This window comes from Trachurus trachurus (assembly GCF_905171665.1).
Source record: "Trachurus trachurus genome assembly, chromosome: 1".
NCBI classification, from domain to species: domain Eukaryota; kingdom Metazoa; phylum Chordata; class Actinopteri; order Carangiformes; family Carangidae; genus Trachurus; species Trachurus trachurus.
Window position 1 is genome coordinate 14,887,270 of NC_139891.1, and position 27,414 is coordinate 14,914,683.

At 42.9% G+C, this 27,414-nt stretch overlaps 2 protein-coding genes across 3 annotated transcripts; both read left to right on the forward strand.

Annotated features, from left to right (window-relative positions):
• The first annotated feature begins 1,848 nt into the window (after positions 1-1,848).
• On the forward strand, positions 1,849-5,989 carry s1pr5b (sphingosine-1-phosphate receptor 5b). The gene is made up of 2 exons (XM_083974336.1): positions 1,849-1,947; positions 3,264-5,989. Exon 2 carries the CDS (start codon positions 3,517-3,519, stop codon positions 4,744-4,746), a length of 1,230 nt encoding a protein of 409 aa, XP_083830462.1. The 5' UTR covers positions 1,849-1,947; positions 3,264-3,516; the 3' UTR covers positions 4,747-5,989.
• Positions 5,990-13,190: 7,201 nt separating this feature from the next.
• On the forward strand, positions 13,191-26,413 carry keap1b (kelch-like ECH-associated protein 1b). 2 transcript variants are annotated; one of them, XM_083977704.1, is made up of 8 exons: positions 13,232-13,295; positions 17,588-17,693; positions 17,928-19,228; positions 19,844-20,089; positions 21,351-22,027; positions 22,912-23,117; positions 23,693-23,869; positions 24,303-26,413. In XM_083977704.1, exons 3-8 carry the CDS (start codon positions 18,923-18,925, stop codon positions 24,566-24,568), a joined length of 1,878 nt encoding a protein of 625 aa, XP_083833830.1. In that variant the 5' UTR covers positions 13,232-13,295; positions 17,588-17,693; positions 17,928-18,922; the 3' UTR covers positions 24,569-26,413. The 2 variants fall into 2 exon arrangements, with proteins under 2 accessions (XP_083833829.1, XP_083833830.1); XM_083977703.1 differs by lacking the exon at positions 17,588-17,693 and having other exon boundaries at positions 13,191-13,295.
• The last annotated feature ends 1,001 nt before the right edge of the window (positions 26,414-27,414 follow it).

Consider the following 27,414-nt stretch of genomic DNA (forward strand, 5'->3'; position numbering starts at 1 on the left):
TGTGAGTGCCGTCGGTCTGTTAAACTACTCATCCTCAGTGTCAGAGTCCTGTTGCTCTCTGAAGCTTTGATGTGCAGACTCCGCATTCACCCCTGCAGGATATTACTCTTTAATGATGTCCTGAAGGGGTTCGCCTCCTCCACACAGGGGAGCAGACAGCAGGGAGTGTGGGTGAAACATGCAACATTTACACAGACATGCAGACGTAAACTCAACAACAGAGATGGAGTAAAGAAAAGTTCCTGCTAGTGACTTCAAGTCCTGCTATTTAGCTATACACAAACACATGCACACACAATATCCGTATACAGTTTATTACTGTAAATAGCACTGCAGCCTTACACCATGGCTGTCTTCTGTGATGGGGAAAGTTCATGTTTTTATTCCAGCCAACAGCCCAGACTGATCCCATTTCAACAGCAAAAGTATGCCAGTATAACGGCCACACTCGACCGACATTATCAGGGGCTTAAAAAGCAGCCACTTGACCCTGTCAGAAACCAAACACAAAATTTTGATGAGGAACATGTGAAGCACAGGGAGAGGCAGAGTGAAACGTAGAGGAGGTCGGATGACAGGAGAAGAAAAAAATAAAAAAGAAAGACATACTTAGACACAGATGTAGCCTACACAAAGGAGCCGCAGCTGAAGCAGGTAATCCCACAACAAACAGGTTTAGCTGAAGGAAGCCTCTGTTTGAATAGTCCCAAACTGCAGTGTAACATGTCAGAGGAGCAGCCGGATAAAGAGCAGGATTTTCAACCGCCAAAAAACTATGGGCATGGAAACATGTTTGAAAGAACCTACAGTAAATACCAGAGTAATGGAAGCACATTACAGCAACAGCAAAGTCACAGCTGTTTTAGATGTGTTTTGGGGAGACAGGGAGTTCACGTGTTTCTGCATGTACTACCGCATCATGTGTGCACAGTGTGAACACGCAGGATGGCATGTGTGTCCTACCAAGCTTTGAAACATACAACAAAACTGAAAAAAAAGGTTTTATTTGAAGCTCATGCAGCATCCTCACCTCTCCTGCTCTGTTTTGTCCTGATAAAAACTTCTGCAGGCCCTGCAGGTGAGGTCTGCATGTCCCAGCATGCTGCTATCTCACAGAAAATTGGGATGTCATCATTACTCAACAGATCATGTGAATCTGATTCACTTCATTTCCCCGGCTGCATAAGTAGGGTTTGTTGGATAGATAATCGTGGGAACGATAAATCTAAATAGTCAGGAACTTGAGAAACACAAAAGCTCAGTGTCCATATTTCACTTGGATCGCTGAGATTGGGGAGTTGATACTGATCCATTTCTTTTCAAAACTGGTTCTTCCAGTGAAATGGCAGCAAAGTTTTGAGAACCTTTCATTCCTTTAAGCAGTTTGGAAACTAGTCATAACACTCGAAAATTAGTTCTCATGAGCTGGAGGGGGTCTGAGGAAGCCTGTGACAAGCAAACTCAACTGTTTGCTCTTGTAATGTTATCATTGGGCCAGGAAGAGAGAAATGTTCATGATTATATCATGAAGATTCAGAATATTTGTTTAAGTGTAGCTTAGAGATCAGTAACCATTGTCTGAGCTTTGAAATGTTGTGGCTGTGTAATAGAGCGACTGATTACACTGACAAGCATTGTGATGCAATGATATTAAGCATACAGCCTGCAGAAATGGTTTTGCAGTATCTGTTTGTGCATGTCTGTTAATGTATGCAAAATAGGGGGTGGGAGTGTGGGGAGAATGAGAGAGAGAGAGAGAGAGAGAGAGAGAGAGAGAGAGAGAGAGAGAGAGAGACCAGCCCCCTTTATGTTTCAGCTCACTCAAGTCTCACTTTACTCCCGCTGCCTCGTCAGTTTGACTGAGTCACTTGGTTCTCTTGTTTGGATTCTCCTCAATGAAAAGCAGATGAAGCGCACGATAAGGGGAAATGCCGAAACAATTTCAAGGTAATTTTGTGACTCCCATGTCTGATGGAATATGTGATAGGATGTGTTTTTTTATTGGCATTAGTAATGGTGTCAGATATTTTTCCATACAGTTGAATCTGTGCTGTGTCTATCTAAGACAAAATGTTTGAAGAAGAGTAATGATTGTCTTTAGAGTTTCAGAAAATGTGGTGTTTTGTGTTTAAATGAACTAATTGCTTTATGAAACCATTAACACCTGTAGAAAAGACAGGCTGCTGAGTTGTGCGGGAAATCTAAAAATTATGCTGCAAAATCTGTCCAAAATTCTCAGTTCAGACACTGATTGGTGTAATTATAGCATTCTCACAAACTTTAATCACATCTCTTCATGGATAAGTTGATATTGTAATATCAGCACTCAGTCACAATTTCCATCCATTTTTTCCTCAAATCTGAATCTCTCACCATTCTACACTCAGATGCCTGTACCAACACGGGCAAGTTACATTCATTTCCCAAATTCTTGGCAACAGATTGAATAGGTTCAGGTCTCCAGACCATTTGTTAAATGTTAACATATGACTCAAGAGGCGAGAAAAACATTCCCTCACACGACAGAGACTCAGAGGAATGCAACCCTAATCACCCCTGATTGTTTTCAACATTAAAGTGTAAGCTAAAACAATTCAACCACAGCCATCTGTGTATTTATGAGTACAGTTTGCGAATGCCAAAAACCCTGGATGTGCTGTTTCAGTTTTTGAGGTTTAAAGTGTATTGCATGTGCGGTGCACTTCAAACACCCCTCGTCTATACGGTGAGAGCGGAACAGTGATGCTGGAGGGGAGAGCAGCTGCATGTGTGCCAAATTAAGTGCACATGTTGTGATGGTTCTTGTCTAACAACCTTACGCTGACTGACGTACGCTTAAACACAACTGGAGAGGCTAAATGTTTGTTTGACATTACAGTGATCCCTCTGTCCGTTTGGCCTTTAGTATCACATTGTGCTCTACAAATACAAACAGCAGGACTGAATCTATCATCTGTTGGATGTCATCAGGTCACACCAGTGGTTTACATTTTATGTAATCAAACACATTTATACCTATTTGTTGCCAACCTATCATGCAACATGATACTCAACTCTTAAATCAGGGCAGAATGAAAATGGTTTCATATTCAGCAATGACCAATCACTAGCCCTCGCTTCCCGTTTCTGTGAACTGTAGTCATGAATTTTTGTAAATCTAATTTAGTCATGAACTCTCTAAAAACATATAAGTTATTGTCATTTGAGAGTGTGATGATTTTGAGTAAATCTTTAAGCATCTGAATTTCCATGTCTTTCTGCAGAGTCTGGACCCACTAGCCAGGACAAACAGAGCTCAAGAGCACCACCCTCTGGCAACAAGGAAAACATCTAGGGATTCTGCTGGATTACACTCTATCAACTTCATGTAATCCCTCTTTGAGTTGAAGGGGCTCAGGCTTTTTTCTTTTGGTCCTTGGACTAATTTTCCACAGCTCTTACTGCCAAAGGCATCAAAAGAAAAAAATGACTTTATAGACACTGACTGCAGAGAATAGAAGAAAAGCATCAAAAAGCATGGAGCCTTCAAGTTCCACTCATGCAGGGACTACACCCTCTACTCCCATTTTCTCCACCTCCCCTACTCCCTTGTCTCACGGGTACTTGCAGTTCTTTTGGGAGTACCAGGACAACTCTGTCATTGTGGAACATTACAACCACACAGGAAAGCTGCAGAAAGACCGCTACCGTGAGGGACTCAAACCCGAGGGCATTGCATTCCTGGTGGTGTGTATCCTCATCGTCCTGGAGAACGCTGTGGTTCTCCTCGCTATTTGGAGGAACAAGAAGTTCCACCTGCCCATGTATTACTTGCTGGGTAACCTGACTCTATCTGACCTGCTGGCAGGGATTACCTACATGGCCAACATTATCATGTCAGGACCTAATACTTTGAAACTGACACCACTGGTGTGGTTCCTCAGGGAGGGAGGGGTCTTCATCACTCTGGCTGCCTCTATCATTAGTCTGCTGGCCATTGCAATTGAACGCCATGTTACTATGGTGACAATGAGGCCATACCATGGAGCAAAGCGGGGACGGATGTTAGCACTAATTGGTGCAAGTTGGGCCCTGGCAGGCTTTTTGGGGGTTCTACCAATTCTCGGGTGGAACTGCATCCACAGACTGGACCAGTGTTCGACAGTGCTCCCGCTTTATGCCAAGAGCTACATCCTGTGCTGTGTATCGGTGTTCAGTGCAGTGCTCCTGGCCATCGTGGTGCTGTACGCCAGAGTTTTCCGCATTGTCCGCTCCAACACACAGCGCCAGCGGCTGTGCCTGTCAGGCAGCATGCGGAAAGGCTTGGCGAGGAAGTCGGAGAAGTACATTGCACTCCTCAAGACAGTCACCATTGTGCTGGGCGTCTTCATTGCCTGTTGGCTGCCCCTCTTCCTCCTGCTCCTCCTGGATTTTTTCTGCCCAATCCGCAGCTGCAGCCTACTCTACAAAGCAGATTACTTCCTGGGAGTAGCCATGGTCAACTCCCTCCTCAACCCCATCATCTACACTCTCACCAGTAAAGATATGAGGAGAGCCATTCTGAGGCTGCTCTGTCGGCCATGTCTGATGACCAGAGATGGCCAAGTAAAGAAGATCGGCATGCCATTTTTGGAGTGCAGCTTCAGTAAGACTGAGGTAGCCTCCCAGAAGTTAGACGGGGGAGTGGAAACAACTGTTTCTTCTGGGAATGCTGTCACCACCCCATCTCCAATCAAAGCCCTCTACCCCAAACTCTTCAAGTCATGAGGACATAGACTGACTGTTTGAATCCATAGATGTATGAATGGGGTTCCCACTAAACAGGGATAGACATGCAGTGCGTGTCTATTGTCTTTGAAGAAGAAGGCACAGGAAAGTCATCTTTAGGCAAACATCTTGCCCTGCCAAGTTTGAAGTGGGGCAGTTAAAGTAGCCTAATACCACAATACCGTCTGTGGCACAATTAAGAAAAGATTAAGACGATGCTATTCAAATGTGAACAAGAATATACACTTTTTGATGATGATGAGTGTAATGCATGCAATGACTCACCTTTACTTATTTGCACTGAAATATCATAATGAATGGAGTCGCAGCCTTGGATTTCAATTTCCTCTGCTTCTGCAGCTTGTGTTGAAGCCTGGAGGGATGTTTCTGTAAACCCGTAAAAGACTTTAATGACTGAAAATGTGTTAATTGTGTAGCATTATCACCAGGGTCTGCTGGGTAAACGGTGTCTAAGTGTGATTAAAAGTTTCCTCTTTTTGCAGTTTCTTATCACACTGTCGGGTGCTAGATTTGATAAAATAGAATCATGCATTGCCCTTACATGCATCTGTGGATGTGATATGATAAGTAAGAAAAGCAAATGCACTCCCTCTTAACTGTTCATACGAAGACAAATCAGTGGGGAAAGTTGTGGCACAGCTGTGGGAGGATAGGAAGTTATGAAATGACAGATGGTTAACCTACCCGCTGCCAAGCGGACAGTTACTGTGGTTGGTGCTTCTACAATGTCAGACTGACATCTGCAGGAAAACATCAAAATGTCATCATATGATGTGATTAACTGACAGATGTGACAAGCTTCCTCACTGTGGCAACATGCTGTGCTCTGGATGAATCCAAATCAGCTGCAATCACCTGTCAGAATAAGTCCAATACATGATTTTATGATTGTATATGTGAATTTGAAAAATAAAAGGAATAGATGCAACTGTCCTGATCAACCTGCTGTATTGGGACTTTTAAGGACAAGAATGTGCCTGCACTTACTATAAGCTACATAATGCAGAATCAGGGCGGATTCATCACAGAGCATGTATTCCACTTCACTATTCATCATGTTATCAGAAAGGGTCTGGTTATAGTTTGAGGTACTGACTTTTTTCCTTATAGGCTATATGAAATAAGTTTGACATCAGTCTTTTTATACAGATGCTTTTTAGTATAGTCTTCCAGACCTTAATTGTTGGATGAGGCACTCTGCTTTTTCTGTACTGTAATTCTTGTAGTGAACTTTTGTATTTCTGAAGACTTTTTATATTGTCTGTGTTGTAAATTATATCTATTTTGTAACAAGAAAGGGCTAGTAAACTTTTTCTTTCTTTTGATAAAAGAAATAAAATGTTTTTTTAATGATTCCAGAGAGTGTTTGGTTTATTTTCACTGTGTGCACACTGAAATGGTGCATTAATGAATGCATATCTGTGCATATTTCTTTATGTGTATCTGAGGTTGCATGAATGGAAGAACAGTTCTTGAAGAAGCAGCACAGGAAGTCAACCCCCTTGTCTCACATCTGGTAATTGCATTGGCCTACATACAGTGTTCTTCTACGAGCTCTGCATGTCTGAGGTCGACTCCAGCTCTGCACAAAGCTGCTTTTATCCAGACATCGAACACTCCATTTTTCTTTTTCCTTTTTCTGTCAACCTGTGGGTACAATTGGCCATTGCCTCACTTTGACCTGCTGTCCACGCTTGTCATGGCTGAAATTGAGAATGTACTTTCGCAGCTGGCTTTAATGTTAGTTCACAGGGAACTGTACTTTCTGTCCACTGGACAAACTCAACAGACTGTTAATTCAACAAAGGTTTGTGTATTTCTCTGTATTACCCATGGTTTAAAGAGACATTTTAGTCTCTGTGTGGGGTTTAGTTCAAGACAAATATCATGTGGGTTTTATTTGGCATATTAGCTAAAAAAAATTATGAAACACTGCTTTAGATCATGATTATTATAACCACCACAAATGGAAAGACTAAGAAATGTGAAACACATTTTGTTCTGCTTCATTATTTTGTTTCCTGTCTAAAATATTAACAAACACCTTTGATGCCAAACATAAGCAAAGCGTTGCTAGGCAGTTATTAATAGCATATGCAAGTAATATGCTGTATGTGTGCTAACCCCACTTTTCACACATCTCAGAGGAAACGTATCGCATGCAAAGACACACAAAGACACTTCAAAGCAAAGTCTTGAGGTACCAAATAGGCAGTCTGATAAACTATATAGTTGTTTCACTTATGGTTTAACCTTCAGTGACCCAAAGGTTACTTACCTACAATAAGTGGTGCCAAACGGTGCTGGGACACCTTTGATATGATTTGTATGCAGATGTTTCTCCAGATGTTGGCTGCATCAACCACTACTGTGCCTGCTGACAGAGGTCAGCAGGCCAAGGTATTGTTCCTGTCCTCCAGCTTCCTTCCTGCTGCTGAACTCACACACAAACTGGACAGGTAGAGGTCATAAGTCATTTGTCATGATCACCAAGGACAATCCCACCCACAGGTTTGCACAGATGTACAGATACAAGGCACACTGGTCCTTGCTCTACACTAAACAGAGCTTGGGAAGATAATATGTCAATAGGATGTCCCAAGGCGAACCTCAATTAATTCCTCTGACTGTAAGTACAGAGAAAGGGCAGAGTCACCGCGGGGGAATCATAAGTGAAGGATGATTCAAGGCTTGTCATATCATATCAAAGATTTATCATGACAGTTGATGCTTCATCATCAATTTCATTTAGCCAGCGGGAACAGACATGTAATCACAGCATCGGATCAGTAATCAACTATGACTCCTGGCTGTAGCACAGTGTTTCAAGTGGAAGAGAAAAGTCATCAGAATCAAAAGGTGTGTTTGATTTTACTGTTCGGCACAGGAAAAGAGGCACCACTGACACTGTCCTCTCAGGCTTCACAGCTTGTTGGATCAGCTCCTGTTCCCTTGTGGATCATGTTGTTGTGGACGATGATCAAGGTTCATGCAATCACATATAATCATAAAATCATTCAGAATGTGATACTCATAAATGAAGAGGAAACTATGTAAAATAAAGTTTAAGCTAAAATAATAACACACACACACACACACACACACACACACACACACACACACACACACACACACACACACACACACACACACACACACACACACACACACACACACACACACACACACACACACATCCACAATCCCAGGTTGAGAGAGTTAATTTCTGGACAGACAGACGACCTGAAAACGATGTCTCTGGCTCCAACTGTCTGCTGTGGAGAAATAAAAACAACTCAGTGGTTTTGATTCAATTTTGTTTGTTTAGCCCAAAACCATTATTTTTGCCCCAAAGGTTTTACAAAGACAAACTTACTGTAAAAATGTGAAAACATTTTTTGCTGCCCACAAAATAAAAAGCTAATTCAGTATTACAGTATAGCTGTACTGTATGCAGTGATTCAGTTAGAGTAGGACCTGTGTTCCTAGTTAAGAGCATGACCTTACTGTAAGCCTGGAGAGATAGCAAGGATCATGTCAGTGCTTCAGACCCCGAAGCCAAGAGGAGAACAGGGACAGATCTGAGTGAACAAAACCAAACCACAGCTTTGAGTTCTACAATATGAGATGTTCAGCTCTTTGATGAAGTCTAAGCAGGCAGCCAGACAGCAGGCCAGAGCCTGGCCTCTCTGCTCTGGTTTCCTTCAAAGCAGCAAGCAGGGAAAGTCCTGCCGCTGCAGGAAAAACAAACAGCTGTTAGCACCAGGAAACACAAATATAAACATCTGTAGAGCAAAATGTACAGCTGCTTGAGTCACCATGGAGGATGAGGATGTCATCCAAGATGTCGGCTGCCACCACTGGGAGATACAGAAAAGAAAACTGGAGTTCTTTATGACATTTACCTGTGCATAGTCTGATTATGGATTACTGATAAGACACAAGTTTAAACTCAGATCAAATTCTTTATCTACATCTGAGACACTCCGACACAACAGGAATGTGAACATGTGAGAAGATGTCATGCTTGTTAATGTGTGAGTGAGAATCAGTTGTAATTAGGGCCCGAGCCAGTGACAACGTCACAGGGAGGACCCTATTGTAATCCGACATGCACATTAGTCAACGTGCCAGCCGACGAGTAACAACAAGTAAGCAAGCAAGTAACCAAGTACTGCATAGACCTGGCAGCAAAAACCCCAGATATTGTAATGTTTATTATTATAATTTTTCTTACCAAAAGTGAATCGCGTTTTACGGGGCCTGAACATCTTCAAAAACGAACGAAATTTGGCACACACATCCGGTCTGGCGAAACATTTGATATTTTGGCAACGTTACTTGTGGGCGGGGCAAAATGGCTAAATAGCGCCCCCTAGAAAGTTGGAAACGGCGAGCCCCACTTCTGTGTTTCACCTACATGCATGAAATTTGGTAGGGTTGTAGAACTTGGCAAGACACACAAAAAATCCTTTTGAAGCCACGCCCTAAACCCAACCGGAAGTCGGCCATTTTGGATTGAAATTTTGACGTATTTGGACGAACTCCTCCTAGAGATTTCGTCCGATTGACTTCAAATTGGCTATGGACCATCGAGACGCCATGCTGACCTTATCTTGTGCTCCGCGCGTCTGTAGGTCAAAGGGCGTGGCTGCTATGATGCAAGACATTTTGGCGACTGTTCGTGTTCGGCGCCGTTTCACTTTGAACGGCTCTCACGCCGACATACTTGATCGTAACCGCTTCAAACTTGGTGGACATGATGATGGGTCCTTCCTGAACAATCTGACATATTAACTTTCCACGTTACTCATAGCGCCCCCCGGTGGTAACAGGAAGTCAACACAGATTACGCTAACATGAATTAATCGTACGTAGTTCACCCCAGCAACTTCGTTCCACTTCTGATACATGTGAAACAAATCGGTGAAGCTACATTACGAACGCTTTGAGGCTACGGCTAATTGCCCCCGTGTGGCGGCGCCACGTATTGCGGTCCATCAGAAACGAACTCCTCCCAGGGGTTTCGCCCGATCGGCTTCATATTCGCTACACATCATCCTCAGACCGCCCTGATTACAGCTTGTGCTCTGCAGGTCGGTAGGTCAAAGGGCGTGGCCACTGTGGCCGCCGCCATTTCTGATGCCTCGCCATGCATACACGAGCTGCTCTATCTCCCATGTACTTCGTCCGAACTGCTTCAAAATTTATGTACGTGATCAGACACCCGCCCTCTACACCTCCATTTGATCGTACGCAAGCTCGCTCAAGTCGCCCCCTTGTGGACACAGGAAATGCCATATTTTACATCGACATTGTCCGATTTGCTCGAAACTTCACATGTGTGATGAGGTCACAACCCTGAACGCAACGACCCACATCCCGTTACCGCCCCCTGGTGGACGAACTGTAAACTTGCCGTAACTCCATCGTACATTGTCCGATTTGCTCGAAATTTCACGTGTTTGATGAGGGAACAACCCTCTACTAGCTGCCGACGTCCGGTGGCGCGCGGGGGTTTGAAAGAGCGCCCCAGGGGTGGCAGGGACCGGGGGGTCGTGGGAGCGGGGCGCCGAGTGGCGTGGAGCGAGGGCCCGTCATAGCCGCTTGCGGCTTTAATTGTGATTATTATTTTATTGATATTACCAGTGTAACCAGTACCACCCAGTCTAAGCAATGACACTCTCAAGTGTACAGCTCGGTTGTTTGATTGTTCAGCAGAGACCAGTGGTGGGTTTGCTGACCTGATTCCCTGACCGGCTGAACACTCAGCTCTGATGCACATTGAACAAAGTCATGAGACCTCTTCCAGCTGCAGAGGGGGGTCCTATCTTTGTTGGTCACCATTTTGACTGGACAGAGCCAGACTCTGCCAAGTGACAGTGGCAGAGAGATCTAAATATACAAAATGACATCACACATGGAATGGTCAAAGTTTGGTCACACCGACATTTGAAGCGGATTGACTTGTTTCCAAACATAAGCCACGCATTGAGTAACATGCAAAAAAAAACAAAAAAAAACAGGTTAATTAGAGCCATCATGCACATCAAGAGGTCCAGGAGCCTCCACGTCATGCATCTACTGTTCAACCGCTGACACATTTCTGGAGCACATATTGACCACAGGCCAGAGCGGAGAGCTGCCCCAGACCCTGACTGACCTGTTCTCACTTCCTGGTGATGCAGACAAAGAGGAAGAAGCTGTAGCCATGAACACACACAGAAATGAAAACAAACAAACATTACAGAAAGTGAATGTTTGTGAGCTATTTGTGTTTGCTTAGTTTTATAGGCTTGTTATATTAATTACTTATTTATTTATTTATTCATTTTGTATAATTTCTTTCTTTTATTGTGGTTGCACCAAGGACTGCATTACAATTTCATTGCTTCATACAATGACTATTATTCTATTACTAAAACCTGATTTATCCTGTCACATACCCTCAGATAAGAACATATCTGATTGATGATAAAAGTTACTATCTACATCTTTTATTCTATATGCAGATTGATGGACTGCAGCCTGTCACATGTCATCTGAAGTCAAAGCCCTCCTGTGTGAGACACCTGATGCTGAGACTGCCTGCGCCGGGATTCCCATGTGAAGGATCTGTATGGTCCAGACTGCGGACTGTCCACTCTGAGGTCAGGATAGGGGTATGCTACTTGTGCTTATCAGTTTAGTATCTTGGAAGATCCGGTATTTCTGGTAAACCTCGAACCTTCTCAGTGACGCTGTGAAGTAGGACAGTGACAGCAGGCTTCAGGGTTGGACAGAAAGCTGGAAAGAGACAACAGTGTAAAGATGAGTTTCACGTTTGGATTGGAAAGCTGCATGTAGAACAAACTATTTCAACCTCCTCTCACAGCCACTAGTTCATCATCATCTGCAGAGATCCTCTCTTAAAATCCTAAGCAAAAAACTCTGGACTTTGTTATAGCATAACCAAAAACCTTATCATGCTTTTAGTTTATGACTGGAGTTGTCTAAGTAAAAATATATAACCCTGGTCTTACCTGTATGCCTAGCTGACTGCACAACAAGGGGGAAGTTGTGCTGCCATCTGCAAATATAGGACCCTAACTTCTGCATCAACGATAGTTTACAACAGTGCTGAATACTAGACTATCCGATTAATCAGTCGACCCCTGAATGACAAGAAAGTTGAATATAATCTAAAAAATTATCTTGAAAAAAGAAATCACAGGTTTCATACCTCATTCTGACAGATTTTTATTTCTAATTGAATGGGGGGGGGGGGGGGGGGACGAATCAATTTCCATATTGTTCAATAGACAGCCCAATGGAAGTGTAGCTGACAGAAATGGAGGAATTTTGGCTGGAAAAACCTGATCAGGCACTTTAATACATGAGGGTACACCCCCTCATTTTAATTATAAACAGAACACTGTAATCTCCTGCATAGCCTATATAAAAGCTCAAATTTCTTTCACTATACAATTAGGCTACTAACAGATGGTTTCTAAAATTTCTTTATCTAATCTGACAAATGGAAGGCCAATGTCAAACAGCAACCAAAAAAATCAAATTCATAATATGGCAATGATAGGTGACGAAATGTAATGGGTTCACTGTCTTTCCATATTCAAGCATATTGGTTCTCTATTTTTCTGCAATCCTGTTAACAAACACACAAACGTGTAAAAACAAGTAGCCTAGGCCTTTTGAGCTCGTCACATCTGGGTCTTTGGACTTGCAGTGTCACAGTTAGGCTTTGGTGCCATCTTGCGGTTATCAAACAGAGTAGAGGATAAACCGTGTCGTATTGACCTGAATTACGGTTTTTTTTTCTTCTTCTTTTTTTGCAAGAACAGAGAAAACTTACTGGTGTGTCAGCATCTGAGCGGAACAGATTTCTCTGAAGCTGCATACTGATGGAGCCATTCACAAACAAAGGGGAGTTCAGGGGGAGGAAGCCTAACAAACAAGGTGAGCTGCACAACAAATGAGGAAGCAGTCTGACTACCAGGGGACATTTGATCGCCAATATATTATCATTAAGCAAAAGTATTTACTACATAGGCTACTGACATTTCAAAATTTGTTCACATGCATTAAGGTGATGTAACTGAATGTATCCTTGCATCGGCTGAGATGAACCTTTACTTAACGTGACGACAGTCATTGAACGTTTATCGCAATGTAGCAGGCACATTTTTACACGTTTACCAAGTTGGTGGTATTTGTTTAATTTGTTCAGATTTTTTGATTGATGTTAAAGCTACAGTTTGTGGCACTGTGCCAACTATCGGCCTTGTTTTTCCTTCGTTGTGAGAGTTCCTTCTCAATAAAAGCCCCCCTCCCTCGGACCTATGTCACTGCCGTTACTCTTCATGGAGGCGGGTCCAGCGCCGCGGAGTCGGACTCTTATTGTGAAAGCGAGAAGAGGCCGGTACAATGCTTAGTCATGGTGAGTTACAGCTTTCTCCCCCCTCCTCTTTCCTATGTGGCGCACAGCTCGGCAGTCGGCAGACCGCGATGGAGGATTTGAACTAGACTACGTGAGTGTCTTTACTTACACATTTAAGCAGCCAGAAATGGTGAATACACGCTGGGTTGTGTTGAGGTTTAAAAGGGGGAGCAGCTTACAGGAGGAATATTTTCGGTGATAGCTTTGTTAGCATTTTTGAGCTCGGCTCGGCTCGGCTCACAGCCGCTACGTTGCTGTCTATTATTAGGAGCCTGTTTCGCTGTCAGCCTCTTGTTTCCGAAACGTTTAACTTGTTATTTGTGCCGCCTCTGCTGCTTTGTCATGAGCACATCGAGTTCACAACTGTCGCAAACCAAAACAGAGCGGGTTTAACAGAGCCTGCTTCACCTGCGTAAACCCTTTTATTTGTCATTGCATGCCAGCGCTCTGAGGTTGTTTCTGATCAAAACAAGCTCAGAAATGGTCCAAAGTAGTGAGTGGACCCGGGTGGCTTTGTGTGAAGACTCTTCATGTTGGGTAGATGGCGCGGAAATCTAACTCCACCTGGGTTTATGTAAGGACTGGCTTCCCTTCTGGGTCATGTTTTGGTACATCCAGTTCCACTGTTTGCTCGGTGAAGAGTTCAGGATGAGTCACCGAGGAAAAGCTCTTTTTGCACCACAATGCACATGAAACACGTTAAACACTGATTGTTTTAAACTCAAATCCTCGTCCTCGTTTTGTGCTTTGCAGCTTTAAAAAAAAAAAAAAAAAAAAAGTCACCCAGGCTGCTGCGTATTCTCTTATGAGGTGTAAACTCTTATCAACTTTATAGTTTCAGTCCGTCACTCCAGTTATTGTGCAATCCCTGCTGAATGGCATCCATGGCTCGCAGGCCTGGGCTGTGGTTCCCAAACTGAGGTGCGGGCTCAAACAGGGGTCTGTGGAGGTTTTAACAGAGTCCTCCAGTCCTGAGGAATAGTCGTGTCAGTCTCATTATGTGATGCGAGGGAGGGATCTCTAACAGTTCAGCCTAGCTTTGTTTCATGTAGGGCTGCCTGCAAATGAGAATTAGTTTCATTATTGATTCATCTATTTCACTATTATTGACCAATTTAGTTAGTCAGTTAAGTAAGCAGCAACTTTACTGCATAGGTTTTTGGAGTAATTTTCCAAGCAAAATCTCTCAGATCTTTGATGTGTATGTATGGTTGTGTGTGAAGATTGTTGCTTTTCTCTATGATGCTTGTCCACATCGCTGTAATGGAGCATTAAACTGAATTTCAGAGCTGTTGGATTTAGGAAGTTTGAGGAAGTAGCCTATTTGACCGATACACTGATAATGGAAATTATTGACACAAGCAGTTGTAAATGTTTGTGAAGGATGACAAGTCACCATTTACTGGATCTTAAAGTGATGTAACCAAAAGAAAGACGCATAGCTATCATACCAGAAACACAAACTTATTCAGACAATCATGATAGATGAATTAGCCTATCTGTTGATCGAAAACGAGGTCATAATTTTAGCTCTAATTTGTAGTCAAAAAGTTTCATATCCTCCTTTTTAGGGTAGTATAAACCCTAACTACCTGTTTGTTCAACTTGGCAATAAAAAGAACACGTCTCCTTACTGTATTTTTATTGCATGCAATTATTGTATAGCAGAGATGTTTTGACACGTTTTATTGCTGGATGATGTGATACATGAAATTGCGTATTGATAGGTACAGAGCACTCATCCAACATCATAGATCATTATATATCTCAAAACCTCATCTCCTCTAGCAGACATAACTCAAATCTCCTCTTTAACACTATAAATAACATTGTTAGTCCTGTACCTATTCCCTCTCCTATTCACTCTAATGATGACTGCTTTTTTTATTGATAAAGTAACCTCCATTAGCATCAGTGTATCCCCGTCCCCCCTTCTCAATTGCCATACACAGCAGCCAATCCTGAGCCAATTTCAACCGATCTCCCTGTCCTCTGATGCTGGCAAGTGCTCTGTTCTGCTGCTTTTAGACCTCAGCGCAGCTTTTGATACAGTTGATCATGGTATTCTCATCAATAGACTTAGGGATTGTGTGGGTATCTCTGTCAGGAAGAAGCTTCTCTGTGTCCGTAGGCCCTTTTAGACAGAGTCTGCTCCCCTATCTTGTGGGGTGCCTCAGGGATCGGTCCTGGGTCCAATCCTTTTTGCCCGGCTCTACCTGCTCCCACTAGGCAAAAAAATTCAAAGTACAAAGGGATATCATACCACTGTTATGCTGATGATATCCAGCTATATCTGTCTCTCGACCCCAGCTGTAATCACAATCTTAATGTTTAGTGTGATTGCCTGGCCGAAATACGGAGCTGGATGGCCAGCAACTTTCTACAGCTTAACACCGACAAATCGGAGATCCTTATCATTGGTGCTGCTGACAGTGTTGTCTCCGAGGTGAACAATTTTATTGGTTCCCTAAAACCATTGGTACGCCCCAACCTTAAGAATCTCGGTATCATCTTTGATCAGCATATGAATTTTGACAAACACATCAATCATCTATCCCGGACCTGCTTTTTTCACCTTTGAAACATCACTAAGCTCAGAACTATGGTTTCTACATCTGAGCTGGAAATGATCATTCATGCCTTTGCCTCCACTGACCGTCTTCAATTAGCCTAATGCTTCCGCCAGGCTTCTCACCAGGCTTATCACCCCTCTTCTGTTTTCTCTACACTGGCTCCAGTTTATTTTAGGATTCATTGGTTATAACTTATCAGGCCATTCATGGACTAGCCTCCACCTACACTACTGATCTTCTGAACCCACACACCACATCATCTAGACCACCCCGCTCCTCAAACCAAGGCCTCCTTGCTGTCCCCCGCAGGAGGCTTATAACCAAGGGTGATGGGGCTTTTCAATCAGTGGCCCCAAGGCTTTGGAATGAGAGCTGCTTTCTCCTAAAAAAAACCCAGCTAAAAATGCACCTGTTTACACTGGCGTTTTATTAATTGTATCAATTTCAACAGCTGCACACTACTTGCCCTGTATGGATGTGATGTGATTACTATTGAGATAACACTAGGGTTAGGAAATAAATATTTCTCTACCAGAAAGCAGTAGCTTACACAGGAAGTTATGCTGCGCTGCTCCTGGCAACTACTGTTTTGGATCAGGGGTCAAAATATATAGTTTCAAAATAAAATAGCACGATATCAGACTGAGTATTTGTTGATACTCTGTATTTTAGATGGTATCAGAGACATTACTGAAGTTAGCATCTGTAGCATAACAACTGCAGAGACATGCTGCAGAAGCCTGTTTGTCAGCAATAGTTTCTGTCTGAGAACAAGCGAGTTGAGCAATCTGTTCTGCTGTGAAACTATTTTACCCAGAAACCTGGAGGGAGGAAAGCGCAGCAGTAAATCTGAATCATGGTGTGTTTCATATTACAGTAGGCTCAACCTGCCAGCAGGCTGACTGTGTTCATGGAGCTCCCTGATGACCACCGACACGCCACCATCTTTGAGTCAAATACAAAGGCTTAGATATAGAAATATTTAGTCTCCCTATCCTCACTGATTAAAGAGTACTCTAACCTAATGTGAGATGGAGAAGGAACAAGACCAATACATTCTGCTGCTCCGAGCGCTGCGTCCTCTTATCACTTCTCCAGGTTAACGATTACTTTATGGGTGTTTTATTATATAACCCTGAAGGCACACAGTGACATTGTTGCTGAGTAACTCTGACTCTTCTCGATAAGTCATCCGACAATCGGAGACAGTTACTGTAACAGGCGCTTTATATTGTGAAAAGAAGTTGGACCATCAGGAAAGAGAGGTGTCCGCTCTGTAGCGTCCCCACAGCTTGTTCTTCTCCATGGACTTGAGCTCATATATATATATATATATATATTACTAATAAAAAGCGTTAAATAATTTCCAAACTCTTCTCTTTATCATATGCTCCAGGTTTAAATAACCTGTGATGCAAATCCAAAGATGCCGTTTGTTGGTTAAATTAATGGAAGTTTGTGTTGATTTGTTTGCGTGTGACTGTTATTAGTGAGTATAGGTGGGAGGAGAGGGGGGTTGTGCAAACCGTCCCCTCCGCTCCAGCCCCCCCAGCTGGATTGGTCACAGGACAGAGTATAACCACTCACTCAGTCACGCCGGCCAGCTAAATTCAAGTCTAATTTGAGTCACCCCCACAGTCCTTCAAAATGGACATCACTCCCTCCCTATTATGTCTACACTCGTTTCCATTTACACCTGAATTCGTCACTTTTTTTTTACTACTATATATATATATATATATTTTTTTTTTTACTTCTTAGCTTCCTCTCACATGTTGAGAAAAATGCACTTGACTCATCTTGTTATCAGAGACAGCTGTCAATCAGCGGTGAGGGGAGCGAGTTTTTTCAGCTGTCATCATGACGGGGAGGAAACCTTGACCCTGGTGAACTGCACCAGGAAGAATAAACCATGGGTGTGTGAAAAAGCATGACATAAGCCAGAACACAGTGTGTAAACTTTTGAGTAAGCTGATGGAGAGCGACCGGTGCTGCTGAGCCACTTGTTACACGCGACAGTGTATTTGCCAACATTTAGTAGTTATGTACACAGATTTAAACAGTGACAGGATTTATAAACTGCATGTATAATCTATATATAAACATAGAAACTCACTGTCTTTCTGTCTCTCTCCCTCTCCCCCCCACAGTTGTCAGCTGAGCCAACAGCTTCCTAGTAAACACAGCAGTGCAAACAAATTCCTTAGCTGGGAAACCTCAAGGAAGACGTCTCCGGAGAAAGCCACTGAACACCCTTCTCATTCCCAAGGACTCCATGTTACCCTGATGACACTTTTGGCACTTGAGCGACTTGTCCCCCCCCCCCTCTTAGTCGACAACACTTCCGCTGCCTCATCTACAGTTTCTGACTTTGCAGCTCTCAGCAGAAGCGAAGCACTCTGAAGGCAGATTTAATTATTACCTCTCTAAAATGAAGATGTAAATCAGACTTTTTCTTTTCCTCTCTAGAGAAATCAATATGCAGGACACACCTGCCCCAGTTGTCAATCTTGTAAATATTCCTCTTCAAATATGTGTATTTTTTAATCTGATGAATAGCTTTATCTGAGCACTTTAACTAAATTTGGTCACAAAAACCTGAAAAAAAAGATGATTCCCTAGAGAAGAGACACACATTGTGAAAGACTGTATTGTCAGACTGATTGAACGTGGAAGTGGAAGGAGAAGCACGTCTGTTAACACAAATAGTTGAGCCGAGATTCCTTTCAGTCTTCCTGCACTTGTTACTGTCAAAGAAATATTCCACGCCCATTATTCTCCCAGTCGGTTCTGCAGAACAACCCTTTAGACAAAACCCAGAGGACTCCTGAAGGCAAAGACACTTTGATTATGTTGGAGCGTTCACATGTTACAGTGCACCCAGCTCCGACTGGCAGCGCGCATGGGAGTCTCTAGTTATGCCGTAATGAGCAGCACGCCTGGACTGGAGCATTGAGCAGAGCAAGGAACTCCTCATGTCCACATAAATAAAGATTTACACGTGAACTCTTCCACACAAGACAAAAAGCAGGCGCAGGAGCCACTCTTTTTATTTTACCCATGCCTGCATGTGGTGCAAGGATGCCCCGTAACAGTGTCTGCTGTTCTTGAGAACGAGAGTAAGGAGGAGGAGAACGGGTAGGAAATGACAGAGTGCCTGACAGAATGCAAAGCGCTGGTGACTCCGTCCACGCGCAACGGCCACCGCGTCTTCAGCTACACGCTAGAGAGCCACACGGCGGCCGCCTTCGCCATCATGAACGAGCTGCGTCTGGAGCGCCAGCTGTGCGACGTCACCCTCCGCGTGCGCTACAAAGACCTGGAGGCCGTGGACTTTGTGGCTCACAAGGTGGTGCTGGCCTCCTCGTCGCCGGTCTTCAGGGCCATGTTCACCAACGGGCTGAAGGAGTGCGGCATGGAGTTGGTGCCCATCGAGGGAATTCACCCCAGGGTGAGGCGGATCATGGCTTCTTTTCTTGACTGCTCAAATAACACAAACCAAACTTTATGTTCATTATGTTACAGTTGTCTTAAAGGTGTTATGTGTAGCATGATGCCAATAAATTGTCATTAATTTTAAGTTATCAAAGTATTTAGTTTGTATCTACACTATTTCCACTTTACAGCTTTTAGCACAAAATGGTAATAAAAAGTATTTTTTATTCTTCTAGCATAAACTATGTTTAAATTAATTCAGCCTCTTGCCGCTGCAGCATCATCGTAACAACAACTTCTGTTGTTCTAACTTTGGTGCTGATTTGGTGTGTGGTTTACACAAAACACTTTTAATCTTGCAGACAGCGAAAAGATTTGGTGGAGTGCACTTAGTTTGACCTCTTTTACTTAACCTGGGTGTTTACTAAGCTCACACACGCACACACATGGACACCCTATCTACCACGTGTTGGCTTATAAGATGCCAATCTGTCTGTTCTTTCCAAGGAGAAATGAATAAGCAGTTGATAAAACATTATTCTCCTCCTTTTCACTCCCTGTAACTTTCTCTCCTCCCTGTTCTCTGTCATCACCTTCCTCCTATCATCCTTTGTCCCCTTCATCCGCCCAGGTTATGGACAGGCTGATAGAGTTTGCCTACACAGCCAGCATCTCTGTGGGCGAGAAGTGTGTGATCCACGTGATGAACGGCGCCGTCATGTACCAGATAGACAGCGTGGTGAAGGCCTGCTGCGACTTCTTGGTCCAGCAGCTCGACCCCAGCAACGCCATTGGCATCGCCAGCTTTGCTGAGCAGATTGGCTGCACAGAGCTCCACCAGAAGGCCAGAGAGTATATCTACATGAACTTCAGCCAGGTGAACATCACTTTATTTCAAGTATATGTTTTGATTTGATTATATACTATAGATATGACGAGGCCTGGTATCAGTCAAGCTCTGCCAGGTGCACATGAAAGTAAGAGCTGCACGATTAATCTGTGTAATTACCTTTTTAACAGCAGATGAGTTGTCCTTGAATTTTTTTGGCACTATTAAGTGATTGATCAGTTTTGGTTGCATTTTTGTTCTGGCCAGTCAGGGGGAAAAATCATAATTTGAGGGCTATGACATGCTCATTTAAAATGTTAGAGCAGCAGCTTAAGTAATGTGATGTAACATAAAATAATTGATCAGATTTTACTGCTTGTAATACATTATAAATGTACCTGCCACAGCTCATAACATGAAAATGACACCACCACGTTTCACGGTTTCTAGTAAGCTACAATTTGTACCAGGGGATTTGTGTGTAAAGTAAGAGCTGTTTCACTTGTTCCGCTGCGGTTTTTTGCTGCCTGGCTTTTTCTTTCTCTTTAGACCTGCTCACATTGATTGTCACGAACACAAGCTGTGAGTCATGACGAGGTGTGTGTGTGTGTGTGTGTGTGTGTGTGTACGTGGAAACAAAAACTTTTATGGATCCCTGATAGGCCAGGCAGGACAGCAGCTGGTTAGACAGGACTCTGAAAGATGAGTTACATAATATCAGCTGGTCTGTTTCATGTCTTTTGATATAAAGAAATGAAATGAAACTGTCTCTGTGTTTGACCAGCATGTGACAGAGAAGTGGGATTTATTGAGCTAGTGGATGAATTAGTTGGAAGCTGTCTTAAACGTAATGCACTTGTTGTTCTGCTTTTGAAATGATCAGTCTATTCATCTCTTAGTCAAACATGAAGGGGCACAATAAAACTTGTGCAATTTTCTGGTTCTAGCTACAGTGATGGTTTGCTGCTTTTCTATATCCAGTGTTCTAGTAAAGTGAATATCAATACATAAATCTGAATAGACATGCTCTTGGTCTTGAATAGACAGTGATGGGTGTTTTTCCACCACTGTCAAAACAAACAATCAGTCATGTGGAAAATTATGGTGCGATTAACTGATACTAAAAATAATTTTGGCTTGTTGTATCCCTGATCCTTCCTTCAACATATTTGTTTGAATACCTCTTGTATTACCCAACACCAGGTATTTTCATGACAGACAGACACCTTTAACATTTAACTGACCAGACCTCACCTTGTGCGTTCTAAGTACGCTGTTTAAAGATTTTTGTTCCTACTCCTGCCATCAGGTGGCGACTCAGGAGGAGTTCTTCAACCTGTCTCACTGTCAGCTGGTCACCCTCATCAGCCGCGATGAGCTGAATGTGCGCTGCGAGTCTGAAGTCTTCCAGGCGTGTGTGGCCTGGGTGCGCTACGACCGGGAGAACCGGCGACCGTACGTCCAGGCCTTACTCCAGGCTGTCCGCTGCCATTCCCTCACCCCCAACTTCCTGCAGGCCCAGCTCCAGTCTCTGGACTGGGATCCCCAGTGTAAAGACTACCTGGCCCAGATCTTCCAGGACCTCACCCTCCACAAGCCCACCAAAGTCATATCTTGCCGAACTCCCAAGGTGCCACAGCTCATCTACACAGCGGGGGGTTATTTCCGCCAGTCTCTGAGCTACCTGGAGGCCTACAATCCCTGCACAGGAGGTTGGCTGCGGCTGGCTGACCTGCAGGTGCCGCGCAGCGGCCTGGCAGCCTGTGTGATCAGCGGGCTTTTCTACGCTGTCGGTGGAAGAAACAACGCGCCCGATGGCAACATGGACTCAAATGCATTGGACTGCTACAATCCCATGAACAACTGCTGGGTGCCGTGTGCACCCATGAGCGTTCCTAGGAACCGAATCGGAGTTGGTGTCATCGATGGCATGATATATGCAGTGGGTGGATCACACGGCTGCATTCATCATAATAGTGTTGAAAGGTAAGTGAGTGGGGGTATTCCATTCATATTTCATGTTGATGGTGAAAAATACTCTTCCAACTAGCAACAGCCATATCTTCTTACAGTGGGTTTCAGTCTGTGCCACGTTCTTTTGAAGATAGTCAGTCAATGTGCCTATGTTTGTGTTGTTTTTCTTATTGTATCAATCACTTCCTGGAGGACAATTTGGTTTACTTCCCTTTAACTATTTTTAATTCACACAAGTTCCAATGAGGAAGTTTTAATCTGCTGGAAAAAAAGTTTTGTTTAAGAAAAACCAGTAAACGATGCACTGGCTAAAAATAGAACTGGCACAACAGTCGACCCCGCCAATGAACCTGCAACGTCAGTTTTAGTGAAGAACGAGAGGCTGGGTGTTGTTAAGCACACAGCCTATCAACATGCACCACCAACAAGTATCTGACATATTTTCCCCGCAGTGTTGGAATGACTCAAATCCAGACAGAGATCGGCGACACGGTCTTTAACCTGTCAGGTTGTCTATGAAACAGAGAGTTATGTAAATGAACCTAATTCATGGTTGAAAATTTACCCCAAGTCTGGCTTCAGCCCTGGGATGACTCAGGCAGAGAGCAGTGACAAATACCACATATTAACCAGGCAAACCACAATGACTTAAAAAGGAACATGCCAGACCTGTCTGGATGCTCATGGACTGACTCACTGCGGTACAATCACACACATTCAAGTGAATCTTCACCTGCCTCGACCTGGGGGTTAAAACAAGAGTCTGAGTTGAATAAAACTCGAGTGAAAACTCTTGTCATTGTTGCAATATTGACTCATCCTACTACTTGACTGAGAAATACAGGAGAAGAAGAAGTTTGTTTTTTTAACGGGTTTGTGTTGCTTCTTGTCTGCAGGTATGATCCAGAAAGGGACCAGTGGCATCTGGTAGCCCCTATGTTGACACGGCGTATCGGTGTGGGTGTGGCAGTCATCAACCGCCTGCTTTACGCTGTGGGAGGGTTCGACGGGGCCAATCGGCTCAGCTCCTGTGAGTGCTACAATCCAGAAAGGGACGAGTGGAGAACCATGGCTCCCATGAACACTGTCCGCTCTGGAGCTGGTGAGTAAGAAACAGAAAGCTATATCCCTGTGAAAAAAAAACAGAAGTGTCTACTTGCAAATTAAGGCCATTCAGAAATGGCTGTGCAAGGTTTCATAAGTGGTTTTGAACAATATATGTAAAGTCTGCTCCAGCAGGTTCTCGGATTTGTGTTGAGGAGAGCAAAAACATTTAAATGAGACGGGAAGGGGCCCTGGTTGCGTAGAGTACTTAAGAAACCATGATGTCAGTACATTGTCCAGATCTTACTATGACTGCTCAGTATGAAGCAATGAATTAATCTCTCTCTGAATGTCTCAGTTTTAGTAGCAGGACTTGCTTTAATCACATGTACTGTACGAACTGGCTCGATGATATTTTCATATATAGTTTAGAACAATTTCTTATCTGTGTTTATTATGACCATAATGGAGATGCTGGTACAGTAGAGAGATGTATCTTTTACTGTACCATCGTGCATCAAGTAGGAGATTTACAAACTGGCCTGAAGATTTTTTCACTGACTATATAAACTGAAATATACTGTACCACCTACAATAAACTAACCTTTCACCTTCACCTGTGTCTGTCTTTAGGTGTGTGCTCACTGGGGAATCACATCTTTGTGATGGGGGGCTACGATGGCACCAACCAGCTGAACACAGTGGAGCGCTATGATGTGGAAACTGATACATGGAGCTTTGCTGCCTCCATGAGGCACCGGCGCAGTGCTCTGGGAGTCACTGCTTTACATGGACGCATCTATGTGTTGGGTGAGTGGCAGTGTAATGGGAAACTGAGAGTCAGAGACTAGTCTTATTCATCTACTTTTGTTTTTGAGATGTTGCCAGTGAGTTGGTTTATTAATTTATTGAAGAAAGTAATTCTTTTCCTTCTCTAATGCCCCTGCACTGGCAAAGGCTGTGCCATTAGACACTGTGTTTTTACATTGACACACTGATCACGTGGAGGAGACTATGTACTGAATTTGGTGTTGAAGACTCTTAATTAATTTCTCAATTACTTTCTTAATTATTAATACCAACCACCAAAATTGCACATGTGATTGGGAGTAAAATTAAAAAGCTCTGAGAGTAACTGAAGTGACCAACAACTGTCAAGATGCCAAAGTTAAAATGTCCACTATGTTTTTAACCATTGGACAATAAAGTCTTAACAAACAAAATGTCAATGTCACGTTTACAGGAGGTTACGACGGCAACACTTTCCTGGACAGCGTGGAGTGTTACGACCCCGAGAAGGACACCTGGTCGGAAGTGACGCACATGACATCAGGGCGGAGTGGCGTGGGCGTGGCCGTTACCATGGAGCCCTGCCAAAAAGAACTGCCTTCCTGTCAAAAGTCTGAGAGGGAGAGTGGTGCAGCATCCCCGGCCTATCAGTCAGCCAACTCCGGTTTCTGCTCTCACCACAATCAGAGGCACAGTGGGCCTTTCAGCAAAGGCACCTGAAGCTCCTCAGTGGAGCCTGTCACACATGCACACGTAAAAACGAGCACCCCAAAGTTCAACTCCGTCTTCCCAAGATCAAAGTAAGAACCCTCACAACTGATTAGAGACAGAAGTGAGGTGAAAGCCCACATGCTGCCTCACTGGTTCAAGATGTTACGCTTCACGTGAACTTGAAAAATAACAACAAAAAAACACACAAAACGAGTAACACTTTATTTTGAAAGTGCAGTCTTGATACTCTTCTATAAGGTGACAAAAGACCAGTTTCCAAGACCTGAAATTTAATGAATTTGTTTGTGATGATTTGTGTTTCGCCAAATCCAACATGGACCTCAGTCCATGTGTGTTCACATCTGGCATTCGAAGTCCCCAGTCGGATCATCATCATCTCCCAGGGTTGAGCCATGGGAGGAAAGGGCTGCATATTAAAAAAAAGAGTCATCAGGGGAAAAGTTGGAAAAGTTCAATTTGAGGGGGAAAAAATCAGATGGTCTCATTATGTAAAAAAGTAGCATTTGTCAGTCAGTATGGGCAGTAGAAGTCAAAGTGCCATTACAATGCCTGTGGGCATTACTGTCATCAGTATGGTGTCTCTAGGTGCTTGTGTTGGAGAAGTGCAGAAAGAGTCACTGTGTGTTGTGTAGAAATTATAGTAAGTTAACCCAGACAGCCACAAGATGAAGCTTATAACTAGACTATTGGCCTCATGCAAGAACATTTTTATCATTTTTGTCCTAAACTTCTACTTTTTCTCTAAGCTTATTCATATGTATTCCAAGTCAAATTCAGCAAACTGTTATCTGCACCTTTCAACCTGACTTGGACCATCTTTTCATGCAGAGATGTATGTTTGTGAGGTTTGATTATTAGCATAATCAGCGCACCCATGTCAGTGTATAAAATTGCTCCTTCTACTTATTCCAGTTTGTATGGCAGAAAAATCTAAAATCACCCCTAAAGTGCTAATAAGTTACTTGTACATGCTTCTAAAGAAGAAATCTATTGATTCTTGCATGAGGCCCAAAGTCTCAAATTCAAGTGTTGGTACAGGAAAAGCAAGACCTTACAGTAACTGCATCGTAACTTTCACTAATCGCCACTGGTAGATTTCTAAAATGTGAATTTTTTTGGAAATGGGTGTTCGAAAAACATTTGTCTGGTGTAATTGGTATGTCGAGTGCCAAGAGGAGGGAGAAATGTGTATCGACTGTGTTTAGAGGAAACAGAATACTGTAGCATTTAAAGGCCTGGATTCAAACATCTCACTGAATGTGTTTTATAAAAACACTAATTAATGAAACAATTGAGAACCTCTACCTGCAGCTGACTCTTTGGTTTTCACATCCACCAGACCTCAGAAACAGAAGTGACCATGTTTGTGCATTAGTGTTCAAATATTGTATGCTAATGACAAAACTTGCTTAAAGAAGTGTATTTGTAACAGCAATTTAAGCTACAAAGGTTTTTAAGTGATGTTTTGTACATTGATATTCTAAGAAGTCTTGTACAGAATTTCAGAGCTCACTTTTTTATTTATTTGTTCAAAAATCTTTTTGGTTTTCTTGTTCCTCTAAACTGACATCAGCTTTGTATTGAATTGGACCCTGGTGTTGTGTTTTTTTGAATAACTCGCATGCATTGTAACTGAGTAGGAATGCTTGTTACTGCTAATTTTGGATGTTTGTTAAAAAAAAAAAATGCTTCACTTCGAAAGGGACTTTTTTTCCTGTCCGTCAGTAGTTGGAATGGAAATTAGAATATTTAAGGTCTGCTTTGTACATTTTTTCCAGCAAAAAATGCCCTGTACAATAATACATTGTAAAGTAAAATATATGTTTTATTGTATTGCTGTAGTGATTCGTTAGTTTTGATCTGAAGACATATTTATATTGAGTCCCTAAAACCAGAGCATTTCTTTTAATGCAAAGCCTTGATCTGGTGGTGTTCTGGTATTTGATCATGACATCAAATTGTTGCAGGGTGTCAGAGCAGCAGTGGCCACTAGAGGGAGTTGAAGCTCTTTATGGTGAACAAATCCTGTACCTGTTCACTGCATCAATTGGTATTAGTATTCATATGTGAAAACAAAACACCTGCACCAATTCTAATTTCACCATAGATGTAAATGAGCAAAGACACATTTTTTCTTCGGTTTTAACTTTTTGCCCTCCTGCCATCAATCGACCACCCAAGATGTCTGGCAACACATCTCACTTCCTTACTGAACCTGGCAGGTGGACGAGGTAGACCATTATTATATTTCTTACAGGAAAACATCCCTGGTTATGTGGGTTTACAAGAGTATCAAGATCTAATCTTGCCAAAATAAGAAAGGCCACAGCAGCCCTCAACAAAGGAAAACTGCTTGAGCTGCAGTAACAATTGCTTGGATGACAAAAGATTAACCTTGTTTGCATTTTAGACTGATGCTTTACTCAAGTCAACTACTGTTAGAAGTCTGGAGTTGATTATTTGTGATCAAGTTTTAAAAAGAAAGAAAGAAAAACTGTTTTTAAGAGATCTCAACATCATACTGTTTTCGTATTATTATTTATTTATTTATTTATCATAAACTAACAAAGAGGGTGACGAGAAAAACGTAAAATACCGGTAAAACATGAGATAATCTTTATTTTCCACCTAAATCCCTATAGCTGCTCTACAGTAGACTGCAGTCCGTCTCTTTATGTTCTTATCGCTTGTAAAGTTAGCACTCGAAACTGCTGAACTGGCTTGTCGGGAGTGGCTCTATTTTGAAAGTCCTGTCCGGATGTGTTGTGTTGTGTTGTTTCTCGGTAACTTGACACCGGTGCGCTCGCCTCCAACTATGAAACACGGAGTCCCCA